This window comes from Nicotiana sylvestris, chromosome 12, assembly GCF_000393655.2.
Source record: "Nicotiana sylvestris chromosome 12, ASM39365v2, whole genome shotgun sequence".
Classification (NCBI taxonomy): Eukaryota; Viridiplantae; Streptophyta; class Magnoliopsida; order Solanales; family Solanaceae; genus Nicotiana; species Nicotiana sylvestris.
The window spans coordinates 85,295,556-85,316,524 of NC_091068.1; the positions used below are offsets into that span (position 1 = coordinate 85,295,556).

General features: G+C 36.6%; 2 protein-coding genes across 5 annotated transcripts; one reads left to right on the forward strand and one right to left on the reverse strand.

Annotated features, from left to right (window-relative positions):
- Window positions 1-3,006: 3,006 nt before the first annotated feature.
- Window positions 3,007-6,048, reverse strand: LOC104223266 (probable tRNA-splicing endonuclease subunit sen54). Of its 3 annotated transcripts, none has more exons than XM_009774670.2 (5): window positions 5,905-6,048; window positions 5,395-5,545; window positions 5,174-5,305; window positions 4,070-4,465; window positions 3,007-3,725 (listed from the first exon to the last, which is right to left on the reverse strand). In XM_009774670.2, exons 2-5 carry the CDS (start codon window positions 5,514-5,516, stop codon window positions 3,587-3,589), a joined length of 789 nt encoding a protein of 262 aa, XP_009772972.1. In that variant the 5' UTR covers window positions 5,517-5,545; window positions 5,905-6,048; the 3' UTR covers window positions 3,007-3,586. The 3 variants fall into 3 exon arrangements, with proteins under 3 accessions (XP_009772972.1, XP_009772971.1, XP_009772970.1); XM_009774669.2 differs by having other exon boundaries at window positions 5,389-5,538; window positions 5,905-6,044; XM_009774668.2 differs by having other exon boundaries at window positions 5,389-5,545; window positions 5,905-6,044.
- Window positions 6,049-15,539: 9,491 nt separating this feature from the next.
- On the forward strand, window positions 15,540-19,927 carry LOC104223265 (tRNA-uridine aminocarboxypropyltransferase A). 2 transcript variants are annotated; one of them, XR_710062.2, is made up of 3 exons: window positions 15,541-16,064; window positions 18,399-18,935; window positions 19,317-19,927. XR_710062.2 is itself a non-coding variant. In XM_009774667.2 (2 exons), exons 1-2 carry the CDS (start codon window positions 15,704-15,706, stop codon window positions 18,821-18,823), a joined length of 786 nt encoding a protein of 261 aa, XP_009772969.1. In that variant the 5' UTR covers window positions 15,540-15,703; the 3' UTR covers window positions 18,824-19,159. The 2 variants fall into 2 exon arrangements, 1 of the variants encoding a protein (XP_009772969.1); XM_009774667.2 differs by lacking the exon at window positions 19,317-19,927 and having other exon boundaries at window positions 15,540-16,064; window positions 18,399-19,159.
- The last annotated feature ends 1,042 nt before the right edge of the window (window positions 19,928-20,969 follow it).

The window sequence follows — 20,969 nt, forward strand, 5'->3', positions numbered from 1 at the left end:
TAAGCATTAAAAATGCTGGATAAAAAATAAATATCACTTTAAAAAGTGGCTATCCCACACGATTTACACTCTAATTAATGACATTTAGGCCTCATTTGTTTGCACTTAATGGAGGTCTGAATCTTAATCATCCAGATCTCAGATATTAAGTGTGTTTATTTTTAAAGTCTGAATCTTAATTATTCAGATCTTAATCATTAAGTGTGTTTCTTTTACTTCACACTTAATGGGTCTGAATAGGTCTGTGTGATTAAGATATATAACAAAAACTTAATTTAATTAAGATGCTATCATATATTCATTATTAACTGCCGACACCGCCTACCATTATCAACTACCACCATGCCACCATCACCACCACCACCACGTCATCATCATCCTCAATCATAGCCTCCACCATTATCAAGCATCACCACCCACTATCCCCACCACTCTGACCGCCATTATTCTCACCCACAATCAACACTCATCCACCTCAACTACCACAACTGACCACCCCATCACCATCAACAACCACAGCCAGTACTGCCCATCTTTTAACCTACCATCACCTACCCACCACCTTCCTCAGTCACAACTATTATCACTACCCGCCATTATTAACTATCACCACCGACCTCTTCAATCATAATCATCACCACTACCAATCCCTACTAGCTACTAGCATGAACCACCATTATCAACCAAAACTACCACCAACCATCGCCTCTAGTCGACATTCACCCGTTAGCCATCACCACCAACAACTATCATATTTTAAAAAGCTATATATTTTATTGATAGAATATTAATTAGTTAATATTTCATTTGAATTTTATGTTTATTAATTTTCAAATAAAGATAAATTTTATACATTCAGATGTTAAAAATCAAACAGTCTTAATTATTTTTATTCAGATCTTAATACATCTTAATATATTCAGATGTGTATAATACACATCTTGATATTCCGATGTGTATTTAAATTCAGACGTCTTAATCTTAAAAAAAACAAATGAGGCCTAACTATTAGATCTCATCTCTTACTTCATCTCGAGAGATTTCTTGAGACTTTGTTGTTGTTGGTATTTTTTTTTTTGGGATGTTGTTGGTAGGCATCTCGTAAATAGTTACCCGCGCCAGGTATTTATACCTTACTAACTAATTAACCTTAAGAATCAACATATAAAAGTGAAAATGTATATCACTTAACCATGGTTAAAAGTTAAAAAAATGTATATGTAAAACATATGTATTTATATTTATTGCTTGGAGGAAAACACCCTGTTTGAATAAGTTTTTAAAATTTGAGTCAAATGGCTTATGGCACGAGCAGTTTCCTATAATTTGAGCCATTGGCATCACTGGCATGTATAGTTTACCAAGTACTATCTACAGATGTAGTGAAGGATGTCCTACTGGAGAGGAACTCGATCCAAAAAGCCGTATTTAGAGGTCCTGTCCTGTGGAAGAATTTTGGCAGAAAAGACCAAAAATTAATGACTGACCAATGGCATGTGCAGTATCATGAAATCGTCCAGATAAAAGTTCAAACTTTTCAAAGAACCAGCCACTTGGAACTTATCTCCTATAGGCCATAGCTTTGAACACTTGAAAATAAGATTTTAATAATAAGACAAAAGTGATAAAATTGTTTTTACCAACTTTGGTGTCCCAGGCGGGTCTCTTAACGCCTTCTTTTTTCTTTGTCATGGGAGTTGTTATTTCACAAAGATTTGCCAGGGTAAGGAAGAAAGGGGGAACAAGCACAATTGGAGAGTGCATTACAACTCATGCGGGAAGGATGAATCGCTCCCGAAAAAGGAATCTTATTAAGATATCTCATTCAATATTAACAGTCATATTTTGGCTGTCTTCTGATTGTTAAGATATCTCATTCAATATTAACAGCAAAAGCATTGCTGCAGTCTTCTGATTTGTCCTGTCTGTGACTAGGTCTAGATCCCTTGCAGCACCAAAGACTTGAGGATGAAGACTCATTAATTTTTGGGTGCACAAAGCTGGTAACAGCAAAATGAAAGAACAATAAGGAAGCAACAATGACTACTCTGGATCTTGCCATGGCTTATTGGTAAATTAAATTAGTACGCTATGCCACTTATCAAACATATAGATTTATATAGAACCGCTTAGGAAAGTATTCCCATTATCTTATGTTTTTGTGTGATCTAAGAGTTATATTTTAGTACTGTAGTTATTTATTTAACAATTATCATTATCATTATGTAATGGGTCTATCTCTAACCTGTTCCATATTCTATATTCTTTCTTAGCTTTTGTTAATTAAAATATAAAGAAAAAAGGTTCAACGAAAATCAATTGGGGAAGAAGGAGAAGGTAAATTGCACTAAAAGGAAAATAAGTGACGACAGAAGGTTGATATATGAGTCGCTCAAATAATAGGAGATCGATGAACAATCAAGAACAATATAACAGAGCCTCATCTTATATACAATAGATGATGAGGAAAAAAGAAAGGAACACAAGAAGAGACATTAAAGGGCCACAGGCTTTCTTTTCTTCCAATCTTAGCAATATAACTAGGGTGACTAATTCACAAAGAGGAGACATAAAAATAGTGACGGAGCCTATGAAGTAGTAGAATCAGGCACAGAAAGGAGCAATAGTTACCTTGCTTGGTAAATCCATTCAAAGTTTCCTTTATGCTCTAAGATCACATCATATTATACTTCTTTTTGTAAAAAAATCATCAAAACTACTAATGGTTAAAAACTGAAGGCATTAAGAAAGTAGGTAAATGATCATGGTATCATTCATTCCTTTCTCCCCGTACAATATTTTTAAGCAGAAAGAGGAATTGCTTTTGCTAGAGGAAACAACAAAAGCCAGATCACCAAAAAGATATGAAGATGGATGGAACGGGCTCTCCAATGAGTTAATGGGGATGGACCTATGTTGCGTGGACTCACCAAAATGTTGTCGCACCCGTGTCGGATCCTCCGAAAATACACTACTTTTGGAGAACCCGACACGCACCCGGCGACATTTTCGGAGAGTTGGAGCAACATAGGGATGGACTTATACATGGAAAGCATAACCATGGGAGTCTCAGCATTAGCCTGGCAAATAACCATTTAATGGAAAAATCACTGATAACAGAGGTTTTAGAAGTTGGCAACCAGGTAAGACACAACAACTGGAATTGGTTTCCTCACTCAACAATTGATGAAACTGAAAAAAGACAGCAGATGGGTAGAGCAATCCCGTAGTGAAAGGATAGAAGTGTTTATAGCAAAGAAAGAACTAGCTTGATAGCTCACCTTAACAGATTGATCACTTTTGACCAGACTAAATTTCACCAGTGTAACACTTATGTTAGGCAATAAAATAAACCAACCTTCAACTTTTACAAAAACATTGAGGGCAAAGAAGACAAGACTCACTCTGGTTTTGTTATAAGCACAGGAGACTAGGTCCTGATTAGTAAGCCAGACATGCTTATCGTCTGAATAATGCAGACGCCTATTACACAATTGTGAAACATCAATCCACAAACTTAAAATTGATAATTGTACCATAGCTCTTCTCAAGGCATGTTGGTATTTGGATTCATTGCTGGTCGGGGTCATGGAAGGATAGGAAGCTCAACTCTATTGAATGAGAAAAAGCTCACACGCCCATGCTCAACCAGACAGAATTTCAAAGGAATACCATGAGAATGTCTCTCAAGATCTTCAATCTCTTCTTTAGAAGGTGGATACTCACTGCACAAGAAAATACATCACTCATAAAATAGAGCTACATCGATAAATCAAGTGGATCAACAAGTCAGGAGAGAGAGTGGAGGAAGGGAATTAGATAGGCTAGGAATGAGGGATAAAGAGAAAAAGATAAAAACAACTACTTATGCCAGAATATCATCCTCATCCAATCTGGTGATCAGTCTTATTCTTAAACATTCAGCGTTGCTCAACCATTGCAATGCTAACTAGTATATCTCAAGTCCCTGTACATAACAATCGGCTAAAATATAGGAGGCAAAGATTCAGAAAATTTTAGTAGGCGCTAGCACCATAATACAATGAACCGCATTAACAAGGTACCCTACCTGGCAAGACAAAGTACAAAACATGGATCACCAGGTGCAGACTTTCTGAATCTAATATTAGGAGGGTAAACATCAAAAACCATTCTCAATCCACCAATTTGCATATTACTAAACATTTCACTGATGAGAATGCTGTCTCTTGATTCTTTATCTCTAATCTCAGTAGTCTCCAGCAGGTCTTGGTTAGAAATATAATTTACACTTGACCTTCTAACTGACCAAGGAATACCATGACGCCCGACTATATAACCAAGAGATTTCAGGTGCTTATAGGCTTCAAAATATTCCAAGGAACATCCACTTTTTCCTTCTGCAACCCTATTGTATATATGTTCCAGAGATAGGGGTGCGTCATTGTTACTGAAGAGATGTAAAACCCCAATTTCCGCCAGATATCTACATCACAAAAAATAAGGTATCATTCTTTAAACACACTGCCAATTGCAGAAGATAATTCTCAAATGAAGCCATAAATTTTTCGTATTAACTCCTAATACAAATAAGATTGTCAGACGACAAAACTCTCCTGTAATAGGACACTTGCTATATGTATAATTTTATCTATTGGCTTCTACTCTCTTCTACATCCAGACTACTATTTCTAATATGTAGAAGCAGTAGACAGGTGTGCAACTAAAATAAACTAGCATAACTTAGAGAGGTATAATGAAAAAATATGACCTAAGAGTATCAGCAATCTTCATACCAAAATCCACTTACAGAACCAACAATGACAAAAGAATCAACGAAAAGCGTGTCAATGTATTAAACGAACAACACAATTTTCAACTTTTGCAGCATTTAGAAACAAGAGCAACCATACCTCTTTTGAGGTTTGTTAAAGATATCACCGAAAAATATTTTCTTTTTTTTTTCTCGGACATGCCAAACAGATCTAAAATTTGAATTCTAATCAGACAATAGACATGCCACATATGCTGAAGACAGAGTATTTTTCTCCTCTTCTTATTTGGACGTGGCTTATTACCAAATAATGCCTGTACTAGAAGTCATAGTATTTAACTCTTCAACTAATAGGAGATAACAAAAGTAATCTTTATATTTAGTATATATTAATAATATAAGAGAATCTTCATCACCTACAACGTCTCTTCAATGAAGCAATATATCTTGCCATTACGAACTATCCCAGTAGTTGTCAACAATCCACCCTTCCTCTCCACGACCTCAGCCATTCCTAAGTGGTCAAGCCACCGTGATCTTGAAATATCTTTCCTGAAGAAAAAAATTGCATGTATGTTATTTGTGAAATTATTTTTTAATAATAAAGATAAAATTCCCAACAGAAGAGGTGAAACCTGAACTGCAAATTGGGTATATCAGTGGATGCATATGCACAGCAATGGTCATCATCATCAAGATCCTCCCCATAGCCTTCAGAATCACTTGTTCCTTCAGAAAAACTTGCCCACTTATCAGTTTCCATAAATGGATTGAATTGCAAATACCTATATCCTAATAAAAATTCAAAAATCAGCACAAATTACGACCATCTTATAAAGTACAAACACTAATACTCCCTTTGTTCCAATTTTTGTGATGATGGTTTGTCCATACATGAAGTTTAACCCAAAAAAATCAATACAACATAAATAAACAATACACACACACACAAAAAAAGATATTTCGTGCTTGATAGTTTTTGACCATTTGTCTGATGAAATCAACAAAAGTCAAACTTGCATGCCTCTGAGATGATTTCAGTATCTCAATTTGCTACGTTGTTGTTTTTATTACTTAACAATTTAATTCAAATAGCCATAAAGAAACAAAAATTAAACATTCAAAAAAGTGAGAGAAGGAAGAGAACTAACCTTTTTATTATGGCTGGTGGCCGTCGATTCGACGGAGGCCGGCGACTGGGTGCGGGACCGGCGATGCAGCAGGGACAAGAGTGACTAGGTCACCTATGGAGTAAGGGCTTCAACAATTCTAAGATAATTAATTTGTTTCAACAACATACATTTGTGTACATTAATTTGCAACTTGTTTGGATTGTTGTTACCTTTAATGATATACTGTTACTTAAATTTTATTGTATCGTATTATTAAATCTATCATTACGTAATGATAAAAAATAATATTTTATATAACATCGATTTGGTTTGGTTGCATAGCTTTCTTATTTTTTTTCTCTCCTATTGCCCTTTCTTATTATTAAATAATCCTATTTTATCTTTTACCCTATTTTTTATATAATAATTTTACCTCTACATCTTACTTTTTCTTTGTAATATTGCAAGTTTATTTTTCATATTGTTAGTGCATGACATCATGAAACAATCACAAAAAATACAATTTATCTAAATATTATATACATCAAAACGATACAGTACAATATAATACAATACAATACTATATGATACATAACAACCATATAAACAAGCTTTTAAGGACTAGGTAAAGCACTCGCCAGTGTCGGAGCCACGTAAATTAAGGGTGGTTAATTTAATACCCTTGAAAGTTATATTAATAAACTGGTCTTATTATATGCATAACCCCATTATTAATAAGTATTAAAAATTTACATAAATATTAATTTATATATATACACACACATATAGTTGAGTAATAAAATATAAATTAAAAAAAGTGAAAGTTTCTGAAAGTAAAGAATGTTGATCATATTTAGTTAAATAGAGAAATAAATCTCTTGTGTTTCTCTAGTACAAGTATTTGTTTTGTCATGAAATCAGAAACTCATATTTATTGATTATCTTTATTGCGTAGTTGCTATTAAAAATTACTGTTCTCTTTAGTTATGTCGGAAGGCAATTAGAAAAATGCTGAACCCATAAATTTCTAATGATTTGTCAATTTATTTGCTTTGGCTTACTATATTTTCGGAAAGAATTATAGTTCTGTTACCTAATTCATTTAATGAATGATTATATAAGATAAAATACTAGATTTTAAAATTTTACTCCATCTATCCCAAGTTATGAAAAAAAAAGAATATAATATTTTCTTATTTAGAAATAATTTAATTTTAAACTTTTTAATTTACTCTTAAGAAGATGATTTATAGTTGCATAAATATATGTGACTTATTTTAGACCACAAATTTTAAAATATTTCTTCTTTCTTAGACTCCTTTCTCTGTTAAACACAGTCACTAAATTGGATTAGAAAGAGTAAATATTAGTGTTTCCTACATAGTTAAAATAAAGAAAGATTTACTAAGTAAAATTTAGTTGACTTCAAAGTCCTAAAATATTGGAAAAATAAAATGATAATTTTATCCAAGATAAAATATATATTTAAAGGATTAAAAAGTTGATCAACATTTCATTTTGAAATTTCATTAAAATAAATTTTATAAAATTTTAATCGACCTTTTTAGACTTTAAAAAAAAGTTACACTGAATAAAATTGTATCACTATCCTAAAGATTTACATGTAAGGTGTAGACATTAAATTTTATGGATTTAAATCCATAAAATTATTTGGATTGCACTTTAAATTCAAGGTATATTAGTCCAAATAAATATTATGGGCTAATATAATTAGATTAATTATATTAGTCAAATACATATGAGTTAAATAAAGGAGTCTAAATCTAGTAGGCAACCCATTCGATTGGACTACAAATGATCAGCCCACTTACTTATGCCCAATATGCCATCTTCCTAGAGGTCCAGTTCGCTGCCACATGTCAATGACGTGGCACGCCAAGTCAAACGAAAGAGCCAATAGGATCATGACACATGTCAAAATGACAAAACATGTCAAGTCAAATTAAAAGGCCAATGAAATTGTGCCACATACGCAAATGACATGTTCTGGCCAATCAAATGCGGCCATGTCAGTCTTCAATCTGATTGGTCGGAAAGAATTTATTCTCATCACAACTCTTTCCTTCCACAACTATAAATAGGGGTCTTCATAACTCAAAAAGGACACCAAAAGTTATGACAAGAAGACACAAGGGAGCTCGTGGATCAAAGGCCACAATTCTCTGCAAATTGCAAGTGTTCAAGCATTCAAGCATTTCAGCATAAATTTCAAGTATTCAAGATCAAGAACGAAATCAAATCAAATACAAGGCATTCAAGATCAAGGCAACTTGTCCGTGATAAAATTCGTGGCAACAATCAAAGCGTTTGCGACGGTTAAATTAAATTCAAATTCAAAATCAACCTCAGGCCCTTGAATTTATATCAGAAAAGAAGAATCAAAGGAACCATAGAGATTGTAACACTCAAATATTTAAAATTAAATACTATGATTGTTGTAATATTTTTCGGTCTTGATCTTATTTTCTCGACGCAATTTGTTGTCTACAAATTCTGGCATGCTCAGTGGGACAATATTTACCTCTCATCTCAACTTTTCAGTCACCAAAGTTCAAGAATATCGAAATGGCTTTAAAGAAAATCAATTCCAGATCAACGTCCACCAAGGCTGTTAATTCCAGGTTCTATGCTGATGTAGAAAGTATCCTTGATGTTACTTTTGGAAGCTTTGGACCAGTTACGAGAAGCAAAGAAAGCTCATTAGGACAATAAGCACCCCAAGTGCCGTCCGCATCAACCCTATTTTTGGATCTTCATCCTCAAAAAGGAGCAAGATCTTCCACATACACACCTGAAGGAGGAAGTGATATTGCTGAAAAGATTAAGAAAACTCTTGCTCTGCTTGACCTCTCCAGATCCAAGAACTCTGCTGTAAAGGAAGATTATGATACTTCAAGTGATGGATCCTCCCCACTTACACCTCATACCTAATCGAGGATCAATCTGTGTGACAATCTATGCTACTCTCTATCGTCCCCAACAATCATGCAAGCCATGGTGACAAACGTTTCATCTGCGGAGGAGCAGTTGGCAAACTTGACGGAAGCAATCGCTGGCTTGACCAAGTGCATGAGAAATCAAGATGCTAGAAATGACAAGCTAATAGACAGGGTAGGAATCTTGATGGAAGAAGAATCTACCCATGCACTTGGCAAACTCCCAAAAGTTCTAGAGAATGATTCTCCCCCAAGACGAGTAGCATCCGCTAAGCTATCCCTATCCCGTCTGAAGGGATGATTCCAATCGATCGACTGAAGGAGTTCATTGAAGGAACTATTAAGAATAAGTATGAAGTTGCTGCCAAGTCCTCCCTTACATACACAAAGCTGTATACTTCAAGGGTCAATATATTGAAGATGTTTGCTGGCTATCAACCTCCAAAGTTTCAATAGTTTGATGGTAAAGGCAATACAAAGCAACATCTGGCGCACTTAGTTGAGACATGAAACAATGCTGGGACTTATGAAGATTACCTCGTCAAGCAGTTTATCCGCTCGCTAAAAGAAAATTCTTTTGATTAGTATACAGACCTTGAGGCGGGATCCATTGGTAGCTGGGATCAACTAGAGCAAGAGTTCCTCAATCACTTTTATAGCACAAGACGCACTGTGAGCATGGTGGAACTCACAAATACTCGTCAACGGAAAGGTGAACCAGTTATCGACTTTATCAATCATTGGAGGAATGCAAGCCTCACCTGTAAAGACAGGCTTAGTGAAGCTTTTGGCATAGAGATATGCATCCAAGGCATGCATTGGGGATTGCACTACATTTTGCAAGGTATCAAGCCTAGAACATTTAAAGAACTTGCAACTCGTGCCCATGACATGGAATTGAGCATGGCCTCCGCTGGAAATGAAAGGCTGCCTATCTATGACCCTCCAAAGGGAGCGACAAGCAAGAAGTAAGGAAATGGAGCAAGTTCGTACCCAAGTCTGAAAACAAAGAAGCTGTGAATGTCAACACATCACCTGTGAAGTTCACAACTAAGGTGAGCAAGAAGCAGAGTATAAAATCCACTTCTTTTCAAGATAAGCCAAGTGGAAAGTTGACTCTAAAAGAAATGCAAGAGAATGAGTACCCATTTTTGGATTCTAATGTGCCTGCAATTTTTGAAGAGCTTCTCAAGTTAAAGCTCATTGAGCTTCTGGGGATGAAGCGAACAAATTAAGCTAGGAAAACTGATGATCCAAATTACTGCAAATATCATCGACTTGTGAGTCATCCTCTTGAGAAGTGCTTTGTCTTTAATGACAATGTTATGGACTTGGCCTATGAAAAGAAGATCGTGCTTGAAGATGAGAAGGCAAGTGCGAACCAAGTCTCTATCACCTTTGGCTTATTCAGTCTAGATGAATTATGCAATTTTAAAGAAAGTAAAAATAAAGAATTACTGGAGAACAACAAAGTTGGAGTTGATCAGCCTGATGGTGATAAAGGTTGGACGTTGGTGAATCGACGTAGGCGCCACAAAAGGAGCCCACGAAAAGAATCAATAGACTAACCAACATGGAAAATTATAGTAAAACGACCAAGGAAATGGAATCCAGTCAAACATTTGAAGAAGGAAAAAGTGGAAGTACACCACCCTCAAAAGCCACGAAGTCCGCCAAAATTTAGGACTTGATGGTCGTTAGAGGTTGATACTCGATATCGTACCTACTGAGTTTGACGGCCCATTTGGCCAATCGGCCCGGTAGTTCGGGCTTATGCAGAATATTATGAAGTGGGTAAGTGGTTAACACGCATTTGGGGTGACATTGAAACTACGATTTTAACTTTTTAGAAGCTCTTATCAGTGCAAGTGCCAATTTCTCTAAATGTGGATACCTAGTTTATGCTTCTCCTAAGGTTCGACTTACATAATAAACTGGAAATTGCGTACCTTGCTCTTCTTGAACTAGGACACCACTTACCGCGATTTTTGATACTGCCAAGTATAAGTAAAGTTTCTCATCTGCCTTTGGAGTGTGAAGCAGTGGTAGACTTGATAGGTATCGCTTCAGTTCCTCCAATGCCTGTTGGCATTCCGGGGTCCAGGCGAAATCATTCTTCTTTTTGAGTAAGAGAAAATGCGTGGCTTCAATCCCACGACCTTGAGATGAATCAACCTAAAGCAGCTATCCGTCCAGTTAGCCTCTACACATTTTTTGCACTGTCTACGATGGTGATGTCTTCGATAACCTTGATTTTGTCGGGGTTGATCTCGATTCCTCGATTCGTCACTATGAAGCCTAGGAATTTGCACGAACCGACCCTAAAAGCATATTTCTCGGGGTTAAGCTTTATGTTATATTTCCTTAGAATCTCAAACGTTTTCTGAGCCAAATGGTCCTTCACGCATAGGGACTTAACTAGCATGTCATGGATATAAACTTCCATTGACTTACCTATTTGTTCTTCGAATATTTTATTTACTAGGCGTTGGTAAGTAGCTCATGTGTTTTTTAGCCTGCAGGGCATTACATTATAACAATATGTTCCATACTTGGTGATAAATGAAGTCTTTTTCTGGTCTTCCGGGTTCATTTGAATTTGATTGTACCCGTAATAGGTATCGAGAAAGGTAAGGATCTTGTGGCCAGCTGTGGCATCAATCATGAGATCGATATTAGGCAATGGAAAAGAATCTTTGGGGCATGCTTGTTTAACTCTTTATAATCTACACACATTCTAAGTTTGTTCCCTTTTTTAGGGACTACGACTACGTTGGTGAACCATTTGGTATACTTTACCTCCCGAATAGACCCTATTTTGAGAAGTTTAGTTACCTCATCCTTTATGAATGCATGCTTTACCTCGGATTGGGGCCTTCTCTTTTGCTTCACCGGTTTGAACCTAGGGTCAAGGCTTAGCTGATGCGTTGTTATCTCCGGTAGGATCCCTATCATGTCTAAATGGGACCAAGAAAAACAATCTATGTTATCAATAAGAAATTGAATAAGCTTTTTCCTGAGTTCGGGGGTTAATCCCGTTCCCAGGTATACTTTTTGCTCGGGCAGGTACTCGATCAATATAACCTGTTCCAGCTCTTCGACCGTTGATTTGGTGGCGTCAAAATCTTCGGGAACAATAAAAGTTCGAGGAGTTAGAAAATCTTCTTCTTCTTTTATCCCCTGCTTTCCTGATTCGATCGAGGCTAGTGGTTGTGATTGCTATTTGGCTTCATCTTTACCTTTGATGCTCGACCTTTTCGAGGTTGATATCGGTGTTACCTCATCGACCGCAAACATTTTCTTTGCGGCATGCTGCTCCCCGTATACTATTTTTACACCATTCGTCGTCGGGAATTTCATTATTTGGTAGAGAGTCGAGGGGACTGCCCTCATGTTGTGGATCCAAGGCCACCCGAGTAGGGCATTATACCTTATGTCGCCTTCGATCACGTGGAATTTGGTATCTTGAATGGTTCCAGCCACAATCACTAGCAAAATATTCTCCCCTTTAGTTGTTTCACTAGCCATGTTGAAGTCGTTTAAGACCCGAGCTGCGGGCACGATTTGATCTTGCAGGCCGAGTTGCTCCACGACCCTCGATCGGATAATATTCGTCGAGCTACCCAGATCCACTAAAATACGCTTAACTTGAACTTTATTCAATAAGATAGAAATTACCAGAGCGTTATTGTGTGGCTGAGAAATGCCTTCTATTTCTTCTTCGTTGAATGATAAAAAGCCTTCGGGCATATAATCTCGGGTTCATTTTTCCCTGGTGATTGATACCTTAGTTCGTTTGAATATGGGTCCCTGTGGAATGTCGACCTCACCAACGATCATATGAATGACATGCTGTGGTTCCTCCAGTTCATTTTTCCTATTGGTATCCCTTCTCTGAAATGACTCTTGGCTCGATCACTGAGGAACTCTCGAAGGTGGCCCTTATTGAATAGACGGGCTACCTCCTCTCTTAATTTCCTGTAATCCTCAGTCTTGTGACCATGCGTGCAATGATACTTACACATCAAATTTGGGTTTCTTTGGGAAGGATCGGTCTGTATGGGTCTGGGCCACCTAGTGTCTTTGATCCTTCCGATTGCCGATACAATGCCCGATGCGTTGATGCTAAAGTTATATTCCGATAACCGAGGTGCCTCTATGGGATCGACATGCTTATCAAAACCACTTTGCTCATAAGTCCCCGAGAATTCTGTCCTCGATCACTTCTTCGATTGTTTCGGGCGGAATTGCATCCTTAACCATTGTTCCTTCGATCTGCGGTATATGGTTGATATCATTCTCTGTTCGACCTTTGCTCCATGTCGAAGTCACTCGGGGTTTTAACTGCCGACCTGTTTGGATGTACTGAACCGGAAGGGGCTCCTAATTGGTCGTCCTCGACCCTGATCTTTGATTGATATGGATTGTGCACATTTGCCCAAGTTACAGCTGGATACTCGACCAAATTTTGCTTCAACTATCGCGATGCTATCGAACTCCGCTCGTTTAACCCATGGGTGAAAGCTTGAACAACCCAATCATCTCTGATCAATGGCAACTCCATGCGTTCCATTTTAAATTGGGATACGAACTCTCTGAGTATTTCGTTATCCCTTTGTCTTACCTTGAAAACGTCCGATTTTCTTGTTGCGACCTTTATGGCCCCGACGTGTGCCTTCACGAAAGAATCTGCTAACATGGAAAATGAGTCGATAGAATTTGGTGGCAGGTTGTGATACCAAATCATTGCTCCCTTTGATAAAATTTCCCCAAATTTTTTCAACAAAACGGACTCAATCTCATCATTATCTAAGTCATTTCCCTTTATTCTGCATATGCACGAAGTGATGTGTTCATTAGGATCGGTGGTCCCATTGTATTTAGGTATCTCCGGCATACGAAACTTCTTAGGAATGGACTTCGGAGCCGCACTCTAAGGAAAAGACTTTTGCATGAACTTTTTCGAATCCAAACCCTTTAAGATCGGGGGTGCCCCCGGTATCTGATCAACTCGGGAGTTGTATGTTTTCACTTTTTTATCATTATCTTCGATTTTCTTCTCACCCGACTCAATTCTTTTGGTGAGCTCCTCGAGCATTTTCATTATTGTGGGATCAGTCCCTAATTCATTACCATTTGATCTTTCCAGCACTGGCTCGGTACGATGAGTGATTTCTGGATCGACCACACTTGGAGTCCTATATTGATTTTGCAATTGAGCAATAGCGGTCTGTTGAGCCTGTAACATCTCGAATATTATTTGGAGGCTAACTCTTCCGTCTTCTCTGCCCTGTGTACCTTGGCCACCAGATCGGCTATCTCTACATACACTCCATTCGGGGTCCGCGCCTAGGTCCGAATTTAAAGCAACGTGCGAATTGATATCAATTGGATCGGCGATCGGTGCTCCTCCAAGATTAGCCGGTGGCACCCCAGCTCATGGAGCAATTACATTGTCGTTTTCCCGTGAAATCCGAGACCATTATCACCCTATACAGGTGCGTTTTGTGAGTTTGACATGTTTTAACCTGAGAGAAAAAAATACTTGACAAGAACAAGTGTGAAATAATGTGTGTTATTAGAATCAACACTGAAACAATCACTATTATCCTTAGCCCACGGTGGGAGCTAAACTGTTTACTCTAAAATTCGAGTAACAATTAAACTTACAAAGTGATTTTAAGGATATGTGATTTAATCCAATACCAATTGATAAACAAGGAATTAACATAAGTAAATTAGAGAACAAAGTAAATCAAACCAGTATGCGAGCCAAATCTCGACCTCGACCTATGATAGTCCCGAGTTGTGATAATAGAGCAACTCTGATGAATAGTACGTGAAATAGCAAGAAAGTAATGAGCATATATTTTCTTCTCAGTGAACAATATTTTTTACAAATGAATGAGATCCCCCTTTATATAATAGGGGAATCCTAAATAAGGTACCCTTCTAATCATAGTAGGAAATTATATTTGACAACTGTTTAATCGCCAAAGACCAATCCATTCTGAAATTCACGCAGTGATCTCTGGCCCATCGCGGATATCTCGCTCTTTCTGTTACTGAATCATACCGGCATCATCTCGAAGCATGCCTTCTTCTAACCTCGGTAAGTGATATCCACCTCGACCTTGGAAAGGAACTTCAACCCCGAGCTCGACGTCCTGGTCTTCCGACATGGTATCACTTTTTCCATCGAAGAACAAAATCGGGTAGTCCCGATTTCCACCGTATACAACTAATTGGTTAAATCTTGATAATATTTTTTTTTTAATATTTTTGTGGTTAAGCAAATAACCTGAAATGACTTCTCAATTAAATTTAATAGGACTTTTGAAAGAGTGGTTAGTTTTAGAGTTTAGGACTAAAAATATTCACTTTTTTCATCTTTCCGTCTGATATTTGTTCGTTATCGGTCTTTTGCCCGTATTTTTTTTTGAACGGATTCATCGTCCTATTTGGACTGCATTCCAAAACAACCAGGCTTGTAGATAGCGCCTTGTGGTACGACAGAATAGCACGCAGTGTACTAGTAAATAGGATAAGTGAATTGAGATTATTAATATCGGATGGAGGTTAAAGATAAAATATGTTAGATGTCTCGCCCTTGTCTCCTTCACATAAACTAAAAATAATTGGAATCCTATGAATAAAGAAGAGGCATAAGTATCGCCTCTTGATCTAATAGTGGCTTCCCAACACTCTTGATACAAAAGAAACCTAAACTATTTCTGGTAAAAAAAAAATAAATCAAGGACCAAAAGTAGTCTCACTCATATACTTTGAGGACCATTTTCATCATTTTCTCTAATATCGTTACAATTCGGTTTTAGAAGAGTTATCCAAGTCGTTAGTAACTTCCAGAACTTCCTACTCCAATGGACCCCGAAACCCAACTGGCAAACTCTACTCCCTTCGCCGCCGGCGATGATTCTGACGGTCACAACGAAGAGCGGCGAAAACTTTGCTCTAAATGTAACAGACCAATAAAAGTGTGTTTATGCAGCATAATTCCACCGGAACCAATCGCAACTATTACTCGAATCGTAATCCTTCACCATCCGCACGAGCAACGGCACAAGCTCGCCACAGTCCCTGTTCTATCCAAGTGCCTCCACAAATGCGACGTTATAGTTGGCCGGAGATTACGCTACGGCGATTCAGAAATTCTCGATTCTCTTCACGATGTTGCTATTCTTAACCCTAATTTTCCGCACAGAGCAATTTATCTGTTTCCTGGTATGAAGTTATTCGAAAAACTTACTTCTTGAGTGAACGAGTTTAATCTTTTTGAATTTTATTTGAGATTGTATTGTTGGTAATTTAGGGCCAGTGTTGGTAGAGCTAGATTAGTTGTGATTAATTTGTTGTAAAAGACGAATTTTAGATGTGTTGTTGAGTATCAGAATGAAATGTGTCTAAATGGAGCAGAATGGTTATTTAGGATTCATATAGCTTACCCGAAGTAATTGGGATTGAGGTTTTTTGTTGTCTGTTAATAATTGAGAATAGTGAATTGCTATATCTAGCTGAAAAAAGAAAATGTACTCACTTGGAAGATGATTTGCTACTTAGCAGAAGAGAAAACAGAGGAAAAGGATTTACTTTAATTGAAAGTAAAAGGGAAGTCATAAATTGTAGGTCCGTATGGAATGCAGTGCTTTTAATTTGATATTATTTATGTGAGTGTTCTCTATGTATAAAGCTAATGGTACCAGGAAGACTCAAGAATGAGAAATGGTTATCAGTGTTTACTGTGTAGAGATAAAGGTACCTTGAAGAATGAGAACGGATGGTTACAGAAAATGAGAACGATTTCTTCGTGCTTAGACAGAAATTTAGTGTAAGCACCATGGCACTAAGACACACCTCGTCACTCATGAGTTTTGTCTTTGAAGAGAGCGAGACTAAACAATAAATATAGTTAAACGTTATGAATGATTATATTTGTGATCATGAATAGAAAATTAAATTTAGTGTAAGAATATTGCTCAAAAAATTAGATTAGAAACTTAGAATTGCATTTTCCATCCTAATAAAAAATTTAAATTGATTTTGAATTTGACGAGATATGAGTTTGCTTGACATATTCTACTCAACTGTTATATCTTTTAATTCCTTTATATAAATAATGGTCTTTTATATCTACAGTTATTATTTTCCCATTACTTATATATGCTTTAACTGTTTTCTTCATCTGTGCCTATCTTCTCAGAAGCTAATGCTTCAACTCCACTTTTCTCTTAAAGCTCCAGTAGACTTTAGTGCTTTTCTGTGCGTTTCCCCTTTACAATTTTACCAAAATGAAAAATCTCAAAAAAGATGAAAGGTACTGAATTTGGTCATATAAATGAGCTTAAACATGACTAAGTTGTATGTGTTGTCATATAACAATACCAAACTATTTGTATTGGGTTAAAAGCTAGCCAAATTAGCTTAAAAGTACTTTTTGGCTTGTTTTAGTGTAGGGCAAATATAAAAAGTGCTTTTAAGCGAAAACAACTTAAAATAAGCCAAAAGCAATAAGTTGGTCTACTCCAACTTATTGCTTTTTGACTTAAGAGCACTTGGGGTTTGACCAAACCAATTACATTTTTATCCCTTTCTCATTCGTCTTTGTCTATCCGTTTGACCTGCAATTGCTTCCATGTCGAGTGCTCACATTTTGAGAAGCTCTTTTTCACTTCTTCTTTTGAATCCCTTTCCATTAAACTAGTAAGATTGCAAAGAGATAAAATAAAAAGCTTTTGGTGGTTGAATGAAATTATGGCAAAAATATTTTAAGGAAAGAAGGTAGGAAAAAAGATGCTTCCATTTGCCCAATTTACATGCTTAACACTAGGGTTTATCTTAATATAGTTTGTACACCACGACAGGTTACCTATGTTTTTTCTTTGACGGAGAATATTGCATATGAACATATGGTGAAGATCTGGTCAAAGGGAAAAAAATATCTTTCATAAATTAAAACAATTTTATCTAACAACTTTATAACTTAAAATATGTTAAAACATAAATTAATTTGTACCAATTTCAATTTAGAATTAAAATTTGGTAATAATTAATTTATTTTATATTTAACAGTTTGAGGACATTTTAGTTATTTTAATAGAAAATAGTGCTCATCAGCACTTTTTCTCCAAACCCACCAACAACTTATTTTAAGCTTCAACACTTCTAGCCAAACACGTAATTGCTTCATTTTGAATTCAGTTCCATCACTTCAAAAGTGCTTTTAAGCCCAAATACTTAAAAGCTACTTTTATTCAGCTAATCCAAACGGGCTCTATATCTAGGGATATAACCAATATCATCCTTGGACCAAATTTCTTTTGACTGTTAATCTGGATCCTCATGCTATAATTATTCAATCATGTCAAATGAAATAGTTGGTTGATGACCATTTTTCATGCACACCAACCTTGTAGTGGCACTCTCATCGCCTCAACCCTGCAGCATGCACGCCAAGAGAAACAATGTCCTTTACTTCATTTATTTTCTGATTTTTTCCTGGTTGTTGACTAATGGGAAAAAGTTATGTGACTGACTCCTCATGTGACTGTGACTCTTCAGGTGCTGATACATCACCATCTCAGGAAATCAATCATTGGAAATCCTCGAAACATATTGTAGAGATGAGCAACTACGTCTTGATTTCTTTTGATGGAACTTGGAAGCACGCTCGAGAGATGATGCGTGCAAGCTTATCATTTTTGTCAAAGTTTGCTGTCCAGGTTCACTTAGACTCTGATGTTGGCAATGACGGCGGGACGATCTTCAATTCTGATTTAATTCTTAGGAAGGAACCATTTAGTGGATGCATGAGTACCATGGAGGCAGTAGCACATTGCTTACGGATTCTTGAGCCTAATGGCATTGATATAGAGTCAAGTTTGATAGAGGTTTTAAGAAGTATGGTCAAGTTTCAGGCTTCTTTTCTCAAGCCTATGAAGCCTAGGCCAAAGTTGATAAAAGGAGGACGAGAGGGAAAAACATAATTGCCTTGTTCCATCTTCTTTGCACTACTGAAGCAACATGCACAAGGATAGCCTCAAATTCTGTTTTGGTTTGCATGTACCGGACTGCTCACAGTTATCCAGCCTGTACCTGGTACTTGTTCCAAGATTCACTGGTTTCAACTTCCAATTCATATATATCACTGATGGGTTTTATTAGGAAATTCAATATCCTCATTCTGCTTGTGCTTAGATCCTCTGAATACCTTGACTTGATAGTTTGAGGCTTATATGTTGTCTAATATGTTTAGATCCTTTGATATGTCAATGCTGTTGTGCTGAAGATCTTATTTGGTTTAGAACATATGTTTGTTCTTGAGTTCTTGGATCTATAGAGATATTACAATTTTCGAAGTCATTTTGTAGCAAATGAAGTGCTAGGATGCCAAATGGTTGCAAATTTTTTATTAATGTTCTGGATTGGCAGTTACTATGAATTACAATCTCACTCTTCCTGTTACAATTCACTATATAGGTATCCCGATTGAGCAAAAGGCATGACCATGAGGTGCTTTGATGAGGTTATTCAAATTCTTCAGTTGCCGAAAACCTTGCCAGGCGGTGTTTTGATTGGTGGGTATATGGCAGTAACCTGCTTATGCGGCAGTTGTCTCTCATGCTGCTTTTCTCCAGCCTCAATGGCATCTTGTTTCAGGTCAAATTTCTGTAAAGTAGTCAGCCTGGGAAATCTGAATCTTGGGCTTTGATTTCTTTGATGAGCACTTGGAAGCAAGCTAAGGAACTTACATGACATTAACCACTGTTTGCTGCCTAGTTTTATCACATATTTGCAAGTTAGTTGGCTGATGATCTTCAATTTGGACATGGTCTGCACAAGAATAATGGGGCCAAGTTCGAGTAAAAGAACCAAAGTGCAATTCCTAATGTCAAATCTGTGAAGCATTGGCTTCATCTGCTGCTTCAAAGAGGGCAAAGAGGACGTCTAAAAGATTAATGAGACCGAATGTCTTCAGATGAAGTTTTAATTTGGTTTCCTAGTACTGTTTAAGTAGTTTGTTCTGTCTTAGTGGTGGTGGTGTAATTATCATTTAGTTGTTTGTTTCAATTCATGGCGATTAGTCTTAACTCTTTAAGCAGTTGCAGCCAGTGGCGAAATTTGCCCAGTCGCGTAAAAGCACCCTCTAGTCACAAATTGATACTTTATTTAAGAAGGAATAAGTAAGAAATTATTATACAAAACATGGCAGTTCAAACATACGATTGAGAAGTCTTTTGACACTTGGGATAGGAGTTTTGTTTAAAAAAATAGTTTAGTGACTTTTGCAATGTTTAGATAAAGTTAGAATGATATTTCCATCATAAAAATTGGTTTAGTGATTTTAACGCAATCTTCTACGAAACAGCTGAGTAATCCAAATAAAATGGTTTAGGGCTCTCTTGCTGTTCATATAACTGTCACACCTTAACTGCCAGACTCGCTCGCCTTCTATACCTCCATCATTATTGTAGATTGTACGCACACACTCTCTTTCGTTTCTTCGTAAGAATTATCAAATCTTATGAAAAATGTTCAAATGTTAGGAAGAGCAAGGAAATTCATTGGCATTCATCTAGCATTTCCCTTTGGTGTCTCCATCTCAGTTATTCTTTGCCCTTTGCTATGAAGGAAAATTCAGTGTTTGGTTACCTTGAATTGCTGAAATATAAGGCACTTAAAAGTATCTCATTCTTAATTCGTGCACTAGCTTCAATCAATACCTGAATATTGCTATAAGCATTAAATGCTCAAAAATAATTTCATCATACCCTATCGTAAATCAATTTTACCATTACAATATTTCATATTCTTCCACAGTTACTCAAACAAATAGTGGAAACTAATTCAAAATGATTTGATTTCTCCTTGTTCCGAATGCAATATATTTGCATGCTACTAATTATGATGTCAAAAAAATTTCCTTCTTAGTTAAGATTGACTAGTTTATCACATTAATATGTAGTAAACAATTATGTTGATGTTAATGAAGTCTGTAGTTTGTTGCACAGATCACAATGGAATAATTTTCTGTACATGTACATTTTCTCATGTTTCTGTGCAGACTGTGATTTATTTGGAAGTTTGAGCTGAAGTCTGTAACAGGACAGATTTTGCTCAATGTCTAGCTCT

Coding starts and splice junctions, on each gene's coding strand:
- LOC104223266 (XM_009774669.2), bottom strand. CDS start 5,516: ATGGAAACTGATAAGTGGGCAAGTTTTTCTGAAGGAACAAGTGATTCT. Junction 5,306..5,388: donor ATACCCAATTTGCAGTTCAG/GTTTCACCTCTT, acceptor TTTTTTCTTCAG/GAAAGATATTTCAAGATCAC. Junction 4,466..5,173: donor TGCTTCATTGAAGAGACGTT/GTAGGTGATGAA, acceptor TTTGTGATGTAG/ATATCTGGCGGAAATTGGGG.
- LOC104223265 (XM_009774667.2), top strand. CDS start 15,704: ATGGACCCCGAAACCCAACTGGCAAACTCTACTCCCTTCGCCGCCGGC. Junction 16,065..18,398: donor AGCAATTTATCTGTTTCCTG/GTATGAAGTTAT, acceptor GTGACTCTTCAG/GTGCTGATACATCACCATCT.